Source organism: Brachyhypopomus gauderio, unplaced genomic scaffold, assembly GCF_052324685.1.
Source record: "Brachyhypopomus gauderio isolate BG-103 unplaced genomic scaffold, BGAUD_0.2 sc62, whole genome shotgun sequence".
Classification (NCBI taxonomy): domain Eukaryota; kingdom Metazoa; phylum Chordata; class Actinopteri; order Gymnotiformes; family Hypopomidae; genus Brachyhypopomus; species Brachyhypopomus gauderio.
The window spans coordinates 107287-127778 of NW_027506883.1; the positions used below are offsets into that span (position 1 = coordinate 107287).

The 20492-nt window shown below is 46.4% G+C and overlaps 1 protein-coding gene and 1 long non-coding RNA gene across 4 annotated transcripts in view; one reads left to right on the forward strand and one right to left on the reverse strand.

Annotated features, from left to right (window-relative positions):
- Positions 1 to 160: 160 nt before the first annotated feature.
- On the reverse strand, positions 161 to 4935 carry LOC143489442 (uncharacterized). 2 transcript variants are annotated; one of them, XR_013124678.1, is made up of 3 exons: positions 4834 to 4935; positions 2839 to 2895; positions 161 to 177 (listed from the first exon to the last, which is right to left on the reverse strand). It is a non-coding gene; the product is annotated as an uncharacterized LOC143489442 (long non-coding RNA). The 2 variants fall into 2 exon arrangements; XR_013124677.1 differs by lacking the exon at positions 161 to 177 and adding an exon at positions 1822 to 2305.
- lmna (lamin A) overlaps positions 3892 to 20492 on the forward strand; it is a 22455-nt gene continuing 5854 nt past the window's right edge. The window contains exons 1-6 of one of the 2 annotated variants that reach the window (XM_076988477.1): positions 3892 to 3910; positions 6115 to 6249; positions 7674 to 8049; positions 19414 to 19570; positions 19953 to 20078; positions 20400 to 20492. The exon at positions 20400 to 20492 is cut by the window's right edge and continues 78 nt beyond it. In XM_076988477.1, coding sequence (XP_076844592.1) covers positions 7703 to 8049; positions 19414 to 19570; positions 19953 to 20078; positions 20400 to 20492 — 723 coding nt within the window. In that variant the 5' untranslated portion in view covers positions 3892 to 3910; positions 6115 to 6249; positions 7674 to 7702. Of the gene's footprint in view, positions 3911 to 5669; positions 6250 to 7673; positions 8050 to 19413; positions 19571 to 19952; positions 20079 to 20399 lie in introns of those variants that run through there. The other variant, XM_076988476.1, reaches the window with a different exon arrangement.

The window sequence follows — 20492 nt, forward strand, 5'->3', positions numbered from 1 at the left end:
AGTCTGGACATCAAACAATAACTTCGGTTTCAAGAGTGAACTATTCCAGCAGGACGTTGTTCTGAATCTTTTAAAAATGCTCTTGTGCTCGTTTGGGTTCTGTCCTCTAGGGGGAGCTCTTAGTGAAATGTGGAGTGGGGTTATGTTTCCACAACATTGAAGTTCATGTTGTAATACCTGCGGATTAAAGGGCAGGATTACATCTGTCTTCTCAGTGTTACCCGGACTATTCAACAGCACCACAACACATTAGACTGTCTGTCAGCAGGAAGGTGTTTAAGACGATATTACACCAACCTGTTCAAACGTTTAACGTTTATCATACATGGACCACATTCATATTTCGGCTTTATTGCTTAACCCCATTATTAATAACTGAACTGCTTAACCCCATTATCAATAACTGAACTGCATAACCCCTTTATTACTGTAATAACTGAACTGCTTACCCCCATTGTTAATAACTGAACTGCTTAACCCCTTTATTACTGTAATAACTGAACTGTTTAGCCCCACTGGTAATAACTGAACCCCTTTATTAACCATGGGTGGGGTCAGCAGCCTCAGGAATGTGTAGCTACTCAGAGAAAAGTTTTATTTGAAATGATGTGAAATATGTTGTGCAAGCTTTTATTTGCTTTTTGCTCTGTTCTGATTTATCGCACAGCCTTTTATTTGACAGCCATCTGAAAGATGGAGAAGGTCCGGGAGAACAGGGCCTAGTCCACAGATCTCAGTCCAGCTTCAGTCTGCAGCTCCAAAGCTCCATTGTGAGAAGATCAAGAGACCTCACGAGACCTCAGGAGACCTCGGTACCGACACATGGCAGAGATAACCACGGGTCTTCTACGGTTTTCAGAATTTTAGCAGTGGATTTTATTTGACTTTAATAACTATCGTTAAAACCAACGGAACCGATTATAAAATATGCTGACGACACCTCAGCCACTGGTTTAATCTCTTTGGAGAGATGAAAACGAGATGAGAGACCCTGACCGGAGGAGAAGCTCACGCCTGTCGGGCTACCGGGCCGAACAGTTCCGCCTTGATTTAGGCTTTAACTCACATATGGCAAAGTCAAGGCCCGCGGGCCAGATCCGGCCCGCGAATTGATTATCTATGGCCCCCTGGATGATATTTAATTACTATTAGAACCGGCCCGCAGGCCACAGCCGCCCGCTGGTGTTTTGCACGCACAAACACTACATTCCCCACAATGCAACGGTAGCCCGCGAAGTCACTGCAGCGCACACAAGCGGCAAAGGTCCGCTCTGCGAAAATGACGTAATCGCAGTGGCTCCGCCCGTGGGCGAGGGCGTCGCGCGCTGTCGATTCGCGAGGTCGTGCACCTCTCGAATTTTGTAACGTTGTGCGCACCAGCACGTTAAACTTAATTAAGTTAAATTTTTATACATATATTCGAAATGATTCGACATAATTCGCTTTTATTCACATTATTTAATGGTTGTTTATTTTCAAAACGCCCAATCTTAACGTCTTCACGTTCTCTCATGTTTCGTCCTGGAATTACAAGAGACTCGTATTTGTTAACTGTTCAGTCAGACAGATATTTGTTGTGAAACGAAGTAGTTACAATTTCAAGCATTTTCAAGTACCTAAATTCCAGCACTTTTCAAACCTTTATTACTTTATTCATTTAATGTACAGGACATGTTTTCTTTGAAGGAAGTTTGTTTTTATCTGTTTGCTTGTTGAAAAATGTTTTCACTTGAAATTACTGACAGATCCATAAGAAAGTATTGCTTTATTCATTTAATGTCAAAGATTAATAAAGATTTGAATGAAAGCGTGACAGGACACAATAATCCCGAGAAATGAAGTGTACTGTAGAAACTGATGATATTTTATCAAACATATTCCATATTAATCAGACACCCCTGGACTGAGCTGGACCGTTGTGTGCACTAGAGGTTCTGGGTTCTGCCTCCCCGTTCAGAATCTCTACACGGACCATGTGGGTTCAGAAATAAACACCCTGGACCACAGATGGACCTGGACATGGTGGAGAACTTCCTTCTACACGCTGGGAAACGACACATGGAGATAAAACCGAGTAGCCTACAGCAAGACCGTTCAATAGTTTATCATAGTGCTAAATGAAATGTAAATGTCTTGAGATGATGAAAGCACGAGGATGTTGGTAACGTAGTTCAATGTTTTTGTGTCTTTTTCTTTCTGTTTCAAAGCAATCTCCACTATTTTGAATCCCGATGTCTGTATTTTAATACTGACACGTGACAAATAGGACGAACCCTGTGCCACACCGCCATCTGCTGGACAAACACTGGAACGAGAGCATCAAAAACAGGAGTACTAAGATTTGCATGACTCAGTTATTTGACACGTTACCGTTTAGAATATTTAAGAAATACTCCAAAAAACGCCAAAAGCATATTTTGTTTATTTATTTAATTCATACCAGTTTGAGTGATTTTAGACTTTTGTTTGTTTGTGTTTTCAAATATTTAGTTTTAGGGACATGGATAGTGTAGAATAAAACACCTTTCAGAAACTCAAATGATTTGTAGTAATAATTTTAGGTTGAAACCTGGTAATCTGATTGTAAATCTGATTAAGTGCTAAAATGCAGGAGCACACAGACACCATGCACTGGAGTGATAATCATAATTGTAGTGTGTTGCGTGGTGGTAACACACACTAAGATACCCTGTGGTGTCTATACGGGGTTGGTGTGTTAATTTACACGTCAATGTTGTTCAGGGGGGCCAGACCTAGAGCTCACCATGGAGACATAACAGAAAGACAGGATGATGAATGAATGAATGATGCAGCGTTAACAGCGTAACAGTGACTCACCTATTCTTTACAGTCACTTCCCGGTGGTGATTCATTGTTGAATTCAAGGGACTTCTCCTATAAATAAGAGATTATTTGTCCATATGCCATAGAGATGAGAAGCGACATCATAGGAAAATATAAACTTTATGTTGCCACTGATGTGGATGTAGAATGCCCATCTGAAAGAGGTTAAATGTTACTTCTTCTAGGCCTACTGTTTAATTTATTTTGTTTTGTGCAGAATCACATTTGTGTTTTGTTATGTGATTTAAACCAGGTCATGGTACCACAAATGAAACGCATTTTTATCTATGCTTTTCTAGTGCAAACTCATTATTCCAAGCTATATTTCCTCTGGTACAGGTGCTCGGATGTTTGAACAGGCTCTGTCTCCCAGGTGGTTGGGTATACACTAAATAGGAACTGTTTACCAGACGTTGGATGTTGGCCGCACTGTTGACATGATATGAATAAAACGACTGTAACTTCCAATTAGAGACATTGGTGATGCTCTATTTACACTGTGTGAGAATACACACTTCCCACTGTAGCCTGCGTACACGCTGATACACAAATAATCCAGCAGGATGTGTCTAATGAACAAGGCACTAAATATCTACAGCTCATTTTACACATTCGCCTTTAGAGTACAACAAAAAAACGAAGATCAACAACGATATTTATATACAGGACGTTTATTAGTTTATCTGTTGATAGGTAGCAGTCAGAACAACATATAATCTGAAGAGGATATTAGGTTAGCAATTTAAAAATCTGAAGACAGGATTTGCAAACCTTTTTAGGCGTAATCTGTACATCTTTTCAATGTGGTGACGCGTATTAGTAACACAATAAGGCTTCTATAAAAAGTTTACGTCTCACTATACTTCCGGTTAGTGTGTGAGTTGTGAAGATCTGAACCATGAAGATCTACCACGCCAGTGAAGGACCGTTCATCTCAGAGCAGCTAGCAGTGCGCAGTAATGGCCGCTAGAGGGCGCTGTTCCTGGTCTTTCCTGCACTCACTCTGACAAACGCGCATGGTGGAGATTACACTCCTAAACTGGCCAAATTCAGGAACGGAATCTTCGTGAGTGTCTTTTAGATATTTATAATGTGATGAATGTTTTAATGACGTCCATCTGAGTTGACCCCACAGCTGTGTGTGTTTGAGGGTAAATATTAATTCTCACCCCATGACTCAGCCGTTTATCCCTCTGTTGTCGCATGTTTAAATGCCCCCAAACTCTGATTTACCCCGTTAGTCCGATTTACCCCGTTAGTCGCTTAGTTCGTTGTTAGACGGATTAAGACGTTTTCAAACGCGTGTGTACCGCACCAACAAGAGTCGACAGTGACTAAAACGTATATTAGTAACGAAGAGTCGCTTTTTTCTGTTTACACCGGTTTGTGTTGTCGACCCGCTACAATTTAAACGAATGAGTTGTGGTCAGTTCTGGTGAGTGTCCTGGGGTGTGTGTCCTTGTGTGTGTCCTCGGGTCGCTTTCTCCAGTGGGAAATATTGGTATCAGGAATCAATCAGCTGCTAGTCTGTCATTTATAATGTAGATACCAGTTGGTGACCCAGTACAAGACTAAGGCCCACGGTGCTGTGGTCCGGTAGTCCGGAGAAGGTCCCGCAGGGTGAGTGGGTCTCATTGTGGTGCAGAATGCCGTGGGTGCGTCATGGCCACAGGACGGGCCACCCGGCTGGAGAACAGAGGTGCATGTGTGCTGCTGCCATGACTCACATCAGGACTATGTGTGTGCAGACTTCCCCCCTGAACTGGGCACGCCCGGAAGACACTCCCTAGTCCTGCAGAACCCTGGTGTCTATTTACAGCACCAGACCCCAGGCTTCCCTGAACTCTGGGGCTAGGGTGGCCACCTCAGTAAACTCTACAAGATGGACCAACAGAAGATGGAGACTACAACATAAAATTAAACCTGTCTAGCTAACTAACGCATTAGTTTGATATAGAAATCTCTAATGTAAATGAACATTTTACTCACCAAACATATAAGGTACTTGCAGTATTTAAGTCAGGTATAGTGTACAGAAGGCATGACATTAAGTATGTGCTAACTGCTGAGATCTGGCATCGTTGTTTTTAGTATTTTCACACAGCTGCAAACATTCTAATTAAGTAGCATTTACAACATGGGCTTTATGCATTTAGCCTGTAGGTGGGGTTTGATCTGAACGTTTAAACCAATGAAATACAAGGTATTTGCTTTGACATGTATGTGACCCAGGGACTCACTCAGTGAAATAATATTGACCAATGGAAACTACGAGATCACCCCTGATGGATGACAATAGATGTCTGTCTAGGCATTCTGCAGGACAGAAGACGAGGAACTGAAAAACCAGACTGTCTGTCCTGTAACCAGACTGTCTGTCCTGTAACCAGACTGTCTGTCCTGTAACCAGACTGTCTGTCCTGTAATCAGACATCTTGCCACCCTACCTGGGGAAGATCTTGGCAGTAGTTAGACTATTGCTTATAAGACTGTCAATACAGAGATAACTGATCCTAGACCAGTGATACTGTCTTCAGAGGACTGTCTTTCATAAGCACTGATCTTCCGTCAGTCTGAATGGTGCCACCTTGCGTACACCCTCCAGTGTTCACACAGGCCTGTGTGTAGAGCCCAATGGGGTGGGAGTGCTTAAGAGCATGCTGGAGTTAAAAATATTAGTATACAACCCAAGTGCCCTCCCAGTCCGTCTAATTCTCTCCAGACACATGATTGGACAGTCCATTCTGAGGAAGCCACCCCTCTGCAATACTTATACAGGTTGATCTTGATCAAGTGGCTCTGCTTGGAGCTTTCGTTAAACGTAGCACGTCGAGCTGAACACATTCCAGGGGATGTGTGTGAAATGTTTTTGTGGACAGACAAGAAAATGAAGAAAGGAAGATTTCAGCCAGGACGTTTGTAGGAACCCGGGACGGTCTGGGCATGTCTGCGAGGGTTTGTAGGAAGCCGGGACGGTCTGGGCGGGTCTGCGAGGGTTTGGAGAACCTTGGTGCTGGTGTGAAGCTGCTCAAAGGGCTTTTTGGAAGTTTGTAATATTTGCTGCACTCGTTTTGCACTGACACTTCTTACCGTCACTCCGGTCAAACCCAGTGCTATTAAAAAATAAACGGAGAGAAATAGAAGGAGAGATGGAGAGAGGGACAGAGAGAAAAACTGGAGAAGGAAAGAGAGAAGTCCAGGAGCAGTTCTGCTCTGGAGCCCCGCCCCTCTTCTCAGCCCCTCCCACCTCCTCTCACTCTTTCCCAGCAGGGAGGGGCTGACAGGCAGCACGCCAGGGCCAGACACAGAGTGAGCAGATCAGACACTCTGAACCCGCTACAGAGCAGCACCAGACCTTCTCACACACCCTCTGATCTTCCCAGCTCTGCTCTACGACACCACCGGGTGAGTTAGCAGCGCTAGACTTGTAGCTACCTACTAAATCTGTATTTCTAAGCGGGGAGCTCATGTTGTGGTAGAAATCTAACAGAATGGAGTGAACAGCCCGCTCTGATAATGTGTGTACTTTGCCTTGTCAGTGGCATGAGTTCCTTAGCACCGCTGCAAATATAGTCGGCCTTGGAGGGGAGGGGAGGTGTCCTGAGGACATGTCTCGTCGTATTGTTAGGAATTGTCCTGAGGACATGTCTCGTCACATTGTTAGGAGGTGTCAGTGCAGTGTGAAGGAGAGTGACTGTGTTCTGTCTTCTTCTCCGCTGTGCTCCTCACATCGGCATTGTGGAATTGAAATAGTGCAGCTTCATAGTAAATGTCACATGCTTTTGAGATTTTTCAGTGAGATGGCGTGTGCTGAAGGGTTGGGGGTTATAAGAGTTACCTGTGGGTGTGTTGAAGGGTTGTGGGTTATAAGAGTTACCTGTGGGTGTGTTGAGGAGGAAACATTTGAGGATTGTTGCACAGGCTCATTCATTTGATGAGGTGGTTTGGTTAGCTGTGTGCCAGTCTTGTTTTAATTAGTTTTGAATGGGTGCCGTCACCCTCTAGTATACGCAAACGATCATCAACAGGTCAGGCTGCAAGGGTGTGGCGTTGTAGGGAGGGGGTGTAGGCTGGGGTGGAGAAGAGGTGGAGAAGACTTTGGGAGCATGAAGTTTGAGAGTTTTGCCTTGAGACCTCTTCAGGAGTGCAGCGTGGTTTTCTTAGACTTGCAGATATTTATCAGATTTATCAGACATTTATCTGAGTTATTATTATTTTTTTAAACTTGAGTCTAAGGTAACAAAATAATATAATGAATGTAGACACAGTCTGCCCATCAGTTTTGATATCTACTCTCCTCTCCTCTCCCCTCTTTTCTCCTCTCCTCCTCTCCTCTCTCCTCTTTTCTCCTCTCCTCTCCTCCCCTACTCTCCCCTCTCCTCTCCTCTCCTCCCCTACTCTCCCCTCTTTTCTCCTCTCCTCTCTCCTCTTTTCTCCTCTCCTCTCCTCCCCTACTCTCCCCTCTCCTCTCCTCTCCTCCCCTACTCTCCCCTCTTTTCTCCTCTCCTCCCCTACTCTCCCCTCTCCTCTCCTCTCCTCCCCTACTCTCCCCTCTCCTCTCCTCTCCTCCCCTACTCTCCCCTCTCCTCTCCTCTCCTCCCCTACTCTCCCCTCTTTTCTCCTCTCCCCTCCTCTCCTCTCCTCTTTTCTCTTCTTCTCTCCTCTCCCCTCTCCTCTCCTCTCTTCTCTTCTCCTCTCCCCTCTCCTCTCCTTTCCCCTCTTTTCTCCACTCCTCTCCTTTCTCCTCTTCCCTCTTTTCTCCTCTCCTTTCCTCCCCTACTCTCCCCTCTTTTCTCCTCTCCTCCTCTCCTCTCCCCTCCTCCAAACAGCTCCCCATCCACAGTTCACATAATCGACTATGGAGACTCCGGGACAGAAGCGTACCTCCCGCGGCGGGACCTCCACCGTCCTGTCCCCCGCGCGCATCACCCGTCTGCAGGAGAAGGAAGACCTCAGCAACCTCAACGACCGCCTGGCCGTCTACATCGACAAGGTGCGCTCCCTGGAGACGGAGAACGCCGCCCTGCGAATGCGCATCACCGAGTCGGAGACGGAGGTCAGCCGCGAGGTGACCGGCATGAAGACGGCGTACGAGACCGAGCTGGCCGACGCCCGCAAGACGCTGGACTCGGTGGCCAAGGAGAGAGCCCGGCTACAGCTGGAGCTCAGTAAGGTGCGGGAGGACTACAAGGAGCTGAAGGCCAGGTGCGCGTCTCCGTCTCCACTCGTCTGTGTCTCACAGCCTCGCTGTCTCCGTCTCCGCTCGTCTGTGTCTCACAGCCTCGCTGTCTCCGTCTCCGCTCGTCTGTGTCTCACAGCCTCGCTCACTCCGTCTCTGCCTTTACATCTCAGTTTCTCTCCTCTTCACCTTTGTTCATCTCTCTTCTCTTCACTATCTCCTAATATCTCATATTTTTGTCCTTGGGTTTGTGAAAGGCACTAAATCAAACTTCTTTTTCTTCTTCTTCTTATTATTATTACTATGCACTGGCTCCTAGACCCAACATTCCCACGTCCACAATAAGCCTAAATGTAATTTAAATTTCTAAGGCCTTCTCATCCTCAATAGTGATTCAGTATTGACCCTGTTTAATCCATGACGACCCTAAACCAGGAAACCAGCCCAGCCCATAGAACCTTTCCTGCTCGCTGTGACTGAAATGCTCCTTCACACAGTCCGCACACACGAGCCTCGTGTGGACCACACACACACACTTCCTCTCTCATTTGTTTTGTGTGTCCTGTGATCCTCTATGTGAGGTCCCTGTTTCACATGGGTCCAGATGTCATCAGGATTCAATATTACTCCGTCCCTTTGAAGTTTGTATTTATTACGTCCGTTATTCAAGTGTCAGTCAGTACATTACAGTGTGAAACACCTCACATTATCAGCATGTCATTGTGTTCACACCCTCCGTTTCCTGAAGCATAAAACATGTTGACTTCAAAATGGCGCAAACCATTTTCACCTCTTCTGTGACTGGGTGATCTGGCCCAGAGGTAGAGGGAACTATAAACAGGAGTTCTGTACTAAGATTCCAGGCTTGTAGCTCAGCGATTCTCCCGTACGTTACACAGTTCACACTTCTGTTTTACAGCCGTGACCAGCAGTGTTTGTGCTGATGTGTCCTGTAGTTTGTGGTGGTTCTGGGAGTGTTGTGAGACAGCTAGTGTCCCGGGCGCACACACAAACACTAATGTACATGTGCTGTCGTACTGAGAATGTAGGAATGTACAAACTCTGAGGTCTGAACAGGCCACTCGGACGCATTCCAGCACCGTCAAGAGCCGTGTTATAATCTCGTGAGGACAGGTATGCTGTCCTGCTACCTCTGGGGTGTGTGAGTAACGAATGAGAGCATACTCAAAACGCAACGCCTTGTCGTGGCTTCCCGAGTCTTATTTGAGTAATGGCTGGCTGAGTATTTGAGCCAACTTAAGCTCACGCTTGAATATACAATTAGAGAAAATGTCTGTGAAAATGGCTGTGAAATGTCTCGGAGATTTGCCTGAAAAGTGTCCCAAACCGACAGGTGATCAGAATCTTTGGGACACTGGTTAGTTACACCGAGAGAGAGAGAGAGAGGCACACGAACTCGGGGTCTGATACCAGCGCATGTGGAGTGACTTTTTGAATAATGTATTTATTTTTGACTAGAGGTGTATGATTATACTATGGTAGCCAGTGGCTTTAATGGGTGACTGATTAGCAAAGGGCATTTAAAACCAAAGTAAATGATTAGAAAGTGGAGAAAAGTTGTTTTAGCTCCATAATAAATTGCTGCCTGTGTGAGTCACATTGTGATAGTTTGTCCTGCTGTCGTTGATGTAGTATTTCACTGTGTACACTGGGCTGATGTGTAAACCAGTCAGGCCAAACCTGTAGGGGAGGAGGCTACATTAGTTGAGCATACAACCATTGAAGTTTAGCTCTAGTTTTCTTCATATATAGACACACAGTTACATTTGCAAATAAAGGAAAATGGTAGGCTACTGAATATCCTTTAAAAAAAGAAACGACAGCTATGATCTTAGATCTAGAATCGGCTTTGCATTTGATGGCTCGAGCACGGCTTGTGTTGCCCTGAGAAACGGTGACGTGTGTTCTGAAGATCTGCACTGCTCATCTGGACACGTCGGAGGGATTATTAATTCACTGGATTATTAATTCACTGGATTATTAATTCACTGGATTATTAATTCACTGGATTATTAATACTCTTGGAGGTCTCAGGCCTTTGGCCACGTTTTCATCTGCACCATCGTGGCAGCCGTTGCTGTTTGGGAGTGTTTAGTTGCTGTGGCAACAGTGCGGCCTGGTGTGCCATCGAGCGAGCGAGCGTGTGTGTGTGTGTGTGTGTGTGTGAGCGGGCGCTGTGTGTAATGACTGGTGACTCATGAGCTTTTCGTGGCTCAGAGGGAGGCAGATAGACCCTGAACCCTCCCAACCTCCAAACCCTCTTCTGTTCCTGCAACGGGTTCCTGAATCTCCAGCACATGAAACTCCAACACGTTTGTGACGAGGTTTTATAGCGCAGTGGAAAAAATTCTTTGTAAATTGTGGAATTTATAATAGATTCTGCTTGGAGGGAATCCTAGTGGGGAATCCCCCACTGTAGACACATGGCGTCTTCAGTTCGCACGTTGGGTCAGATGACACGGACCCATCTAACCCGTAGTGACCCGGTAAAGTAGCCGACAGGCAGACTGGAAGTGAACACATGCTTGGAAAGGAGACGAGTTGTGTCTGTGCATGGGCCCGGGGCATTATGGGAAAAAACATTTGCCTCCTCTGTTCTTTAGGAAACAGAGAAGCATATGTTCTAGCTCTGTGTGCGTGTGTGTGTGTGTGTGTGTTGGGGGGGTTTGGGAGGTGGGAGAGACAGGTGCTGTTGGAGAGTGCACGGTCACTGGTTTGATATATGGGTCATTCTGATCAAGTGGCACATGAAGCTCTTCAAGATATGAATTACAGGACTGGTGACTAGTTCAGTTCACAGACTAGAAATACAAGGAAGAAACAGCAGAGGAAACATTGAAGATTGAAGAACAGAATTCCTCCCATAGCTAATTCAGTTGTGTACCAGAAAGGGCCACTGTGAAGCATTGTCTACTTTATTTCTCAGTTTACTGGATGTGGGTTAAACCAGGCACTGGAGTAAATTGTTGTGCCAATGGTGAATCATATTTGGAAATTCTCTTGAGTTTGGGCTTCTCGTGGCTCTAGGAAACCTTTCCTGCTCAAAGAGTGTTTGGACTTTAACCTAATGTTGACAAAAGCTTATCTGTCTCCTCACTTTGGTGGAATGAGGGATGGATTAGAAAGACAGTCAATGACATGAAAAGAGTCGTCCAGAGCGTCAGATTGTGCAAACTGTGGTTAGTTGAAAGGTGGATACACACCCTCCCGTCACAGAGAGACTCGTCTTTTCCTGTGAAGTGTGTGGGCGGCGGGTGGGCTGGACTCTCGCACGTGTTTGGCACCTGTATGGCAACAGCGTGCTCAGCAGCTCTGATCTGAACTGGGCCCGTTCAGCCACAATCATGGATGACCCAGCCATTTGCTCAAAGATTCACCAGTGTGTTCACCAGTGTGTTCACCAGTGTGTTCACCAGTGTCTCTGATCCTCCTGGCCATTCAGAGAGAGAGCCTTGGATTTCTTGTGTGTGTGTGTGTGTGTGTGTGTGTGTGTGTGTGTGTGTGTGTGTGTGTGTAAGTAATATCTTTTAAGACCATGTTGCAGGATCATGTTGTCAGTGTACACTACTGTCATAGTTTTGCAGCTGTGCAATATGGAGCTGATGGTTTTCTTTTTGTGTCTTGTGTCTGAGCTTGTAAACAACTGTGCTGCGTTTGAGGTAGTACCTCGTTTGAGGTAGTGCCTCGTTTGAGGTAGTGCTCTGCATACATGCTGCGTTTGAGGCAGTGCTCTGGCTGTGAATGCTTAGATGTATTTTTAGGCATTTGAAATAGAAGCTGAGCTGGTGTTCAGCAGTCACATATCAGTGGGACACACAGGCGGATCAGAACTCCTCCTTCCTGTTTATACTGTTTCCTGGAGAACTGCATGCGTAGTTTGATTATACTTGTGTTGATCTACTGAAAATGTTCAGTGAAGCACTCTAATTAATTCATTAAAATTAAATTAAGTTGTTGATTTGTTTATCCATAGAGCTGTACTCATGACACACGCTTATTTCCACGTCCTGTTTTAGTTTTGCATTTAAAGATGATGAATTCCCATGATGCTGCGGTTACTTAGTTCAGGACTTTTGACAGCTCAAGACAAACTGGAGAATGGATTTGAATGGAGATATCTTTACAGCTCTCATTCTCTACCTGTCTCTGTCTTGTTTGTGGGTATGTGGTTGTGCCCGTGGGCCAGGATCCGTTTCAGTGAGCCAAATTCTTCATGACCTCACCTGGGCTCAACTGTCATGACCTTCTCAGGTTAGGGAGGGTGAAACGGGCATGGTGGGGTCTCCCACGCTAGCTCTGTTGTGCCTGCACTAGTTATGTTCATACTGATCTACACAATGAAGCATGTGTCCACGCTGAGCTGGAATGATTGCTTCAGCTGACTTTCTTAGTAAAGATACTCCGTTAATATAGGGGACATTTAGTAAGATTTTAAACACCCCCCCCCCCCCCCCCCCCCCTTTGCATGGTAATGAATTAGCTTGCAGCATATTTCAGTGGAAGAACGTTTGTTTTCTGTGTTGTGACTCTGCTAAGGATGTGTGCTGGTGTGCGTGCAGGTGTGCGTGCTGGTGTGCGTGCTGGTGTGCATGCAGGTGTGCGTGCAGGTGTGCGTGCAGGTGTGCGTGCAGGTCTGCGTGCTGGTGTGCGTGCTGGTGTGCGTGCAGGTGTGCGTGCAGGTCTGCGTGCTGGTCTGCGTGCTGGTCTGCGTGCAGGTCTGCGTGCAGGTCTACGTGCTGGTCTGCGTGCTGGTCTGCGTGCAGGTCTGCGTGCAGGTCTGCGTGCAGGTCTGCGTGCAGGTCTGCGTGCAGGTCTACGTGCAGGTCTGCGTGCAGGTCTACGTGATGTGATGTGGGCTAGTTCTACATCCATCCCAGCACAAGCTGCTCGGCTCCATGGCAACTGCCCTGTGTAGATCCTTTTGGTAGGTGAGCTGTGAGTCTCCATTACAGTGTCTGGTCTCCCCCGGCAACTGGCTCTTCCCTACAGCCGGTTCTTGTGCCTAGAACCGAGATGGAGACCAGATGGTGAACGGGTGAACAGTAAATGTTTTTGAGCCGTACAAAGACATTTTTGTTGGTAGGAGTGGAGCTAGAAATTGGACAATGAAAGATTTTATCCCAGACAACCGTAGTGCTGGTCCACATCTTGTTGCTGTGCTGGAAAGTTTGTGGTGTGTGTGTGTGTGTGTGTGTGTGTGTGTGTGTGTGTGTGTGTGTGTGTGTGTGTGTGTGTGTGTTATGCTCTATGAGAAGCAGAGTGGATCAGAGTTTCCATGGCATTTAAGGTTTTTCTAAACCCAAGCTGGCCATGGAGCTATGAGTCAGTCACTAATTCAAATCAAACTCAGAAACTTTTTTGGCAAAGCGTGCATGAATACACACTCATTTACTCTTCCAGACACACACACACACACGCACGCACACACACTGTTCAGAAGAGGTTCCCATTTGTCTGTGGTTGGTGGTTGAAATTAAAGTAACCATCAAATGACTCATTCGGTCACTCATGGCCTAATATGTTCAGTTCACTTTCTTGCTGCACATAAACCCTTTCGGTGTGTTTCCACTTGTGAAGCACTTTTTCCTTGAAGGATGAAGTTACTACTTAGCTTCATTTTCCTTCACGCTGTACATGCTAAATTTGGTCTTCATCTTCAAACTCCCTAGTTTCATCCAGCACACACGCCAACATTACACTCAGTTGCTCCACTGCAATATCCAATCTGTCGTTGTCACTGTAAATCCACTGTGGGCTAGAGACTGGCCAGCCTGCATGTGTCGCCCCCTGCTGGCTGATAACGGTCACTGCAGGTTCCCCCAGAGTCCTTCAGCTGTTCGTGGACTCAGGTGAGCAGGGCCAAGATTTGCTCTTGGGTGTGGTGTCTGCACAGGCCTTCATTGTATATTTGATTAATTGGGCAGAAATTTGAGGGAGTGTGTGAGCGTATGTTTGTCCACGTGTGTTCTCGCGTGTGTTCTCACGTGACAACACCAGAAGCGTGTTCTGAAACTTCACTCATAGATTTATACCACACACAAGTTGGTACTGCTCCAGGCTTGTAAGTGAACTCACATAAACAAACATAAACACACACACACACTTTCTAAACTAGAGGCGGCTGATGAGAGGAGCCGAGTCTGTTCGTGTTTATTCGTTGGGTATTCAGTCAGAGTGTGTTTATGCTACGAGGATGAAAGCTCATCGTTCATTATAAAGGGAGGCAGAAGGAGTCGAACTGTAATGGTGAATAATGGTGAAGGAGAGAGTGAGTCACCAGGGCCTGGGCTCGCTCGCCCCGCACGTGTGCCGCTCCCGCCGTAAGACGCCACGTGGTTCATTCCTGCTGTTGGCATAGTTACCAGTTGTGTGTCCGTGTATTTACACTTTAGATTTGCCCCTTTCGTTTGATGCATGGAATATTGTTATATACTTTCTCTGTTTGGTTTGTTCGCTGCCACTAGGTCGTTGTTAGACCTTTCAGCGGACCACACCCATAGCAACATAATGAGCCAACCACAGTACTGTAACGAATTATTATGGGATGGTTTAAATGCAATAATGACTGCTTTCATGAAACCTTTGTGCTCATGATACTGAAAACCCTCATGGAGGCTTCAGTGTCTTCCATGTAATTCCTACAGCAGTTTGAGCTCTGTACACATATTTGGGGATATCTCTCTTTTGTGGTGTACTCATCGTTCCGTAAAACACACCCTCGTGATGCGGATTCCTCGGTAGTAAAGCGTGTGTTATGGATCTTGCATCATGTGCCTGTATAATGATGAGAGTGTGTGTGGTTGGTGCTGTTGTGAATATTCACCAGGAAAGTGATTTCATAAGGATGATCACTCATGCACAACGTTTAGTTCACATACTCCTGTCCCAAGTCTCACATTTTAGTTAATCCCCACCGAGGGTTCCCATTATTGTGTGTGTGTGTGTGTGTGTGTGTGTGTGTGTGTGTGTGTGTGTGTGTGTGTGTGTGTGTGTGTGTGCAGGGAAAGCCCCCCTCCCCCACCTAAATGAGACACTGCTGTTTGGTGAGTGACTCACGCTCGGGCTCCACCCATCCGTCTGATGAATGGGTTGATCAGGGCCGCTGAAGCAGCCAGCAACCGTGCACAGACTGTGACATGCAGGCGGTCTTTGCTTAAACTACAATGTGACATTTAGTCCAGAGGTGTGTACATACTCAAACAATGAAGCGTAGCACAGTGGGCCCGTCACTCTGCCCCAGGACGTGGAGTGAGATCACGTCGGTCATGAAACTATCAGAACTGAAGGGGAACGAAGCAGAAAATAATACATAAGTGGAAAATAAAAACTTATTTTTAATATTTGCAAGTATAATAAAGTAAAACATCAAGACAGATGATGTACATATGAGAAGAGGCCATTCTGCAGATAGTGAGAGAGAAACCATGACACATTCTGACCACATGGATCTTCTACATTGTAGTGCTGAACAGGAGCACAGGATGGTTGTTACAGACCAGCGTGGCTTGGCGTGTCCTCAGGAGCTCCAGCGTTCTTCTATAGTAAATGCTTTGAAACGGTGTTCCATGTGCAGAAATGCTGTTTTGTGGTTGGGAGAATCAGTGTCTGACCTGAATGCCTGGAATGTGGCCATAGTCAGAGGTTTACAAGCGTGGACAGATGCTCGAGACCTCCTTCACGTTTCTGAGGTGAAGGGGCTGATATTGGCCTAGCTGGAGGGGTCACTGTTTCTCACGGTGTTTACCACGCTGACCAACACTGGCCGCCACCACATGATGGACCGTATTATTTTTATTCTGGTTTTACGTTGTGTAGGAGGTTTGTCTCTTCTCTCCGTTTAATAACTTCACATGATGTCTCCAGAGTCTCCACCCGCAGGACACGGTGTCTGTTGGAAAAACCCAGATCTCCTGGGTCATAACTTCAGTCCTGAGCCTGGGCCATGTTGTCATGGTGATCCAGCAGTAAATGTTCTGGAAGGTTCTTTTAAGTGGTGGTCCGTTTTTTTTTTTTCTCGTCACAGAAGTGGACAAAGATAGCAGTGAATAACTGGGACACATTCCTGTCCTCCGTGACTCCTCCTTTTCTCCTTCTCTCCTTCCCTGTCTTTCTGAGCCTCTGGTTGGCATTTATTCTACCGTAAAATCATTCCTTTGGGAATCTTAGACTGCCAAGCCACACACACACACACACACACACACACACGACACACACTTTTACACACACGACACACAGTTTTACACACATTCTCATACACGCTTTTACACATACTCACACACATACTTTTACACACACCACACACACACACACACACACACACACACACACACACACACACACACACACACGACACACACACACACACGACACACAGTTTTACACACATTCTCATACACGCTTTTACACATACTCACACACATACTTTTACACACACACACACACACACACACACACACACACACACACACACACACACACACACTTTCTCATAACCTTTTAGTTAACCTGGTGCTCTCTTGACTATTATAACTGAACATTCCTCTCCTTCAGTGGGTTTTGGCTTGATGTTGTTAAAGCGTTAATTAACCTGCAGCTTCTCCTTCTGCCTTAGTCCTCCCAGCCCAATCCCATCATGCATTTGGGTTTTTGCTGTTCCATGTTCAGCCTTCCTATACGTAATAAACAATCTTCCGTTTACGTTGTTGGGGAGGAACGGTGTCCTAGTGATGCAGTGATGGCTGTGAGCGTGAGATGTCCTCAGTCTACTGTGTGTTTACCAGCAACAGGGGAAGAAGTGTGTGAGCCAGGCTGAATAACCTGGCACTAAGAACCTTCTAGAGGGAAAGAACGTGTGCTTCTATTGTCTCACACACGGCCCCTCGTTAACCTGCTTCCTACGGAGAGATCCTGGAGATGTTTGGAGTGAAACAAACATTTTGTAGCGCTGGTGAAGTAACACTTAAAAAAAAACACACACACAATCCTGCTGTGGTAACCGCCTCGAAGAGACTTTAACTTAATTCACGATCTTCTCAACTTTCCTTCACATCGTAAAGAATAGAGCTCGGTGTGCCAGCCCTCTGTCTGGACGTGTTGGTAGGTGTGTGTGGCACACAGGAACGTCTGTGTGCTGGGAGGCTCCAGCAGTGTTAACGTCCGGGCTGGGACGGTACTAGTGTGTAGAGGAGGGGTGTGCAAGATGGGGTTGAGGTTGGGAGACGGCAGCGGGGAGCGTCCGTGAACTTTCCTCTGTTCTGCAGAGCTGCTTGGTGTTTCCTGTAGACGTTTGTTGATGCCGGGATCCCTTGTTTTCTAGTCAACTTCATTTTTGTTCTGCATACATGATTAAATATCAGCTAGAAATAGCACGTGGTGGGATTTCTTGGATACTAGTGTGGGTGTGATTTCTGCATGTGTTCATATGGGTGTGATCCTGTATGTGTTCATCTCAGAACCTGCAGTACATTGAGAAAAGTATTGACTGAGACTAACACCGTATACAAACGAGGATGTTCAGTGTGTTGAGGCAGAGCCTCAGATATCTCTCATCACTGAACACAGCACACACACCCCAACCTCCCCCTCAGCAGACTGAACACTGAACACACACACACACACACACACACACACACACACACACACACACACACACACACACACACACACACCCCAACGTCCCTCTCAACAGCCTCTCCTAAGCTTCACGGGGTGCGGATATACGAGGCAACTTTTGTGAGCAAAACCCTTAAATCTCCCAGCAGTAAATGGCAGCACAGCAGACAAATGAGTCAAATGTTTTTGGACACCGCCAGTGGAAACGGCGTGTGTTTGTAAAAGCAGACGAATGTTTGTGGCTGAGGAGTCTGGCTTCCCCCTTCACATTGTTCTAAATGTTTACACCATAATAAGTAGGCCTAATGCCCAAAGCAGTTTTGTGCGTGCATGTGCATGCGTGTGTGTGCGTGCATGTTTGCACATTTTTGTGCATGCGTGTGTGTGTGTGTGTGTGTGTGTGTGTGTGTGTGTCAGTTGTGATGATCACTGCCAAGTCCTGTTAAAAACCCAGGGAGTGCTGCCAGTCTCCACACCCATGTTTTGTAATACTATATCTGGTGAAATACAATTTGCCAAATGTTTTTAGAAAAATGTCTGTACTCTTGAATCTGAAGTCCACATCCATTGACTGTGTCAGAGAGCAGAGTCAGGGTGGGGAGACCAGGACTAGGGAGGGTCACTGAATGACCTGAGTGTTAGCAGTGTTAGCAGTGTTAGCAGTGTTAGCAGTGAAGTGCATCTCTCTATTGTGAAATCTTAGAGGTGCGTTGTCTGTAAATGTAGTCATTGCTTACTGAGGTAGGTAGTGTTCTGATGAACACAGTGTGAGTATCTAACAGTGTTGAAGGAGTGGAATTTAAGTGTTGAGATTGAGTCATCACTCACTCACTCTCTCTCACACACACACACACACACACACACTCAGCATGTATCTAATTTGGTATACTTTGAAATCTGATATGGCACTGGGTGGAACAAACTCCAAGCTCAGACTGGTTATAACTGGTGTGTGTGTGGGAGTGTGTGTGTGTGTGTGTGTGTGTGTGTGTGTGTGTGTGTGTGTGTGTGTGTGTGTGTGTGTGTGTGTGTGTGTGTGTGTGGAAGGGGGGGGGGGGGGGGGCTTTTGTGTCTTTCATTTAAATTTCCATGCAAACGTTTTTATTGTCAGAAGTTGATGGGGATGAGGAGGCTGACGAAGGCTCGTATTGTGGATGCCACGTCAGCTGGGCAGCGTTAGAGCCACTGTGATCCTGGGGGGGTTTTAGAGCCCAGACTGCCTCTCTTCATCCTCTCATTCAGGCCCACGCTGGGATTAAAATACCCTCAGCCTGTTTTTAGTTTTACTGATTTGTTTACTGAGCTGCTTTGACTCCGTTCCATCTTCTGTGTATCTTTTTTTCAGAACAATTTCACAATTGTACTCGTGTTTTAGAGAATTTACTGGATGTTGAAACACTAGCATCTGGACCTGTGACCATTAATGGTCAGGTTTTATAATTCTTACAGGGTACAGATTCTTAAGAGATTCTTGTACAGATTCGTTCAGAAACACTCATAAACTGAGTTGAACATCAGTGGCGGTTCTGAGGGCTATCACCGTGTTCACCATGTTCACCGTGTTCACTGTGGAGTCTTGTGCTCCTGCGGTGATCTTACATAATGTAGAGACACATTAATATTCTTTTTGTGTTTATTACCTTTCCTTCTTTACCTATGATCTGTGTGTGAACATCTTATACGGGATAATATGGGATGGGAAATAGCTGCATGTAGCCTGACTGACTCTGAACCTGTTTTGTCCTGCGTCTCTGCAGGAACACTAAGAAGGAGGCTGATCTGGAATCAGCTCTGGCCAGACTGAAGGACCTGGAGGCTCTGATCCACTCCAAGGACGCGGCCCTGTCCACGGCGCTGGGGGAGAAGAGATCTCTGGAGACTGAAGTCAGGGACCTGAAGGCCCAGCTGGCTAAGGTAGGTCTACGTCCCGTCTGCTGAACGTCCTGGTGTGTTGCTTCCATGGCTGACGGTGGTCGTGGGGTTTTTATACACTGATAATAAATGCACTGTGGGGTGTTGCTCAGTAGCTCTATACCAGAGTCAGTCTGCTTGAGTGGGGTGAGGGGTTCATTTTGGATATTAGAATTTAACGAAAGTAAAAAAATAAATAAAAAAAACGTTCATGTTTCTTGTTTTTGACATTAACATATTTCCTGCTCCCTTTGATTAGTGATTCCAGGAATGTAATAACTTTGTTTCTAGACATGACTAGAATTGAGGATTTTTGTGTGTGTATACGTGTGTGTGTGTATACGTGTGTGTGTGCGTGCGCGTGCGCGTGTGCGTGTGCGTGTAGTTGGAGGTCAGTCTGAGTGAGGCTAAGAAGCAGCTCCAGGATGAGATGTTGAGGCGGGTGGATGCAGAGAATCGCATGCAGACTCTGAAGGAGGAGTTGGAGTTCCAGAAGAACATCTACTCTGAGGTGAGCTGCTCCGTGTTCTGCTCCGTGTTCTGCTCCGTGTTCTGCTCCGTGTTCTGCTCCGTGTTCTGCTCCGTGTTCTGCTCCGTGTTCTGCTCCGTGTTGTGCTCCGTGTTGTGCTCCGTGCTCCATGATGAAGGTCGTCCTTGTCCTCCAAGTGGACGCACAGGCACCGGTTGTTCTGTTCATGCCTGGAGCCATGATGCAGGTGAACAGACAGGAGGCTCCACAAAGTCCTCGTGAGGATTCTGTGGCGTGTCGCTCCTCTCTGGAGCTGCCGGGTCTGGCGCTGAGCCTCCTGACGTCTGGGCCATGTGTGCGCAGGAGATGCGTGACTCCAAACGCCGGCACGAGATGCGTATGGTGGAGGTCGACAGCGGCCGGCAGCAGGAGTACGAGAGCAAGCTGGCGGACGCG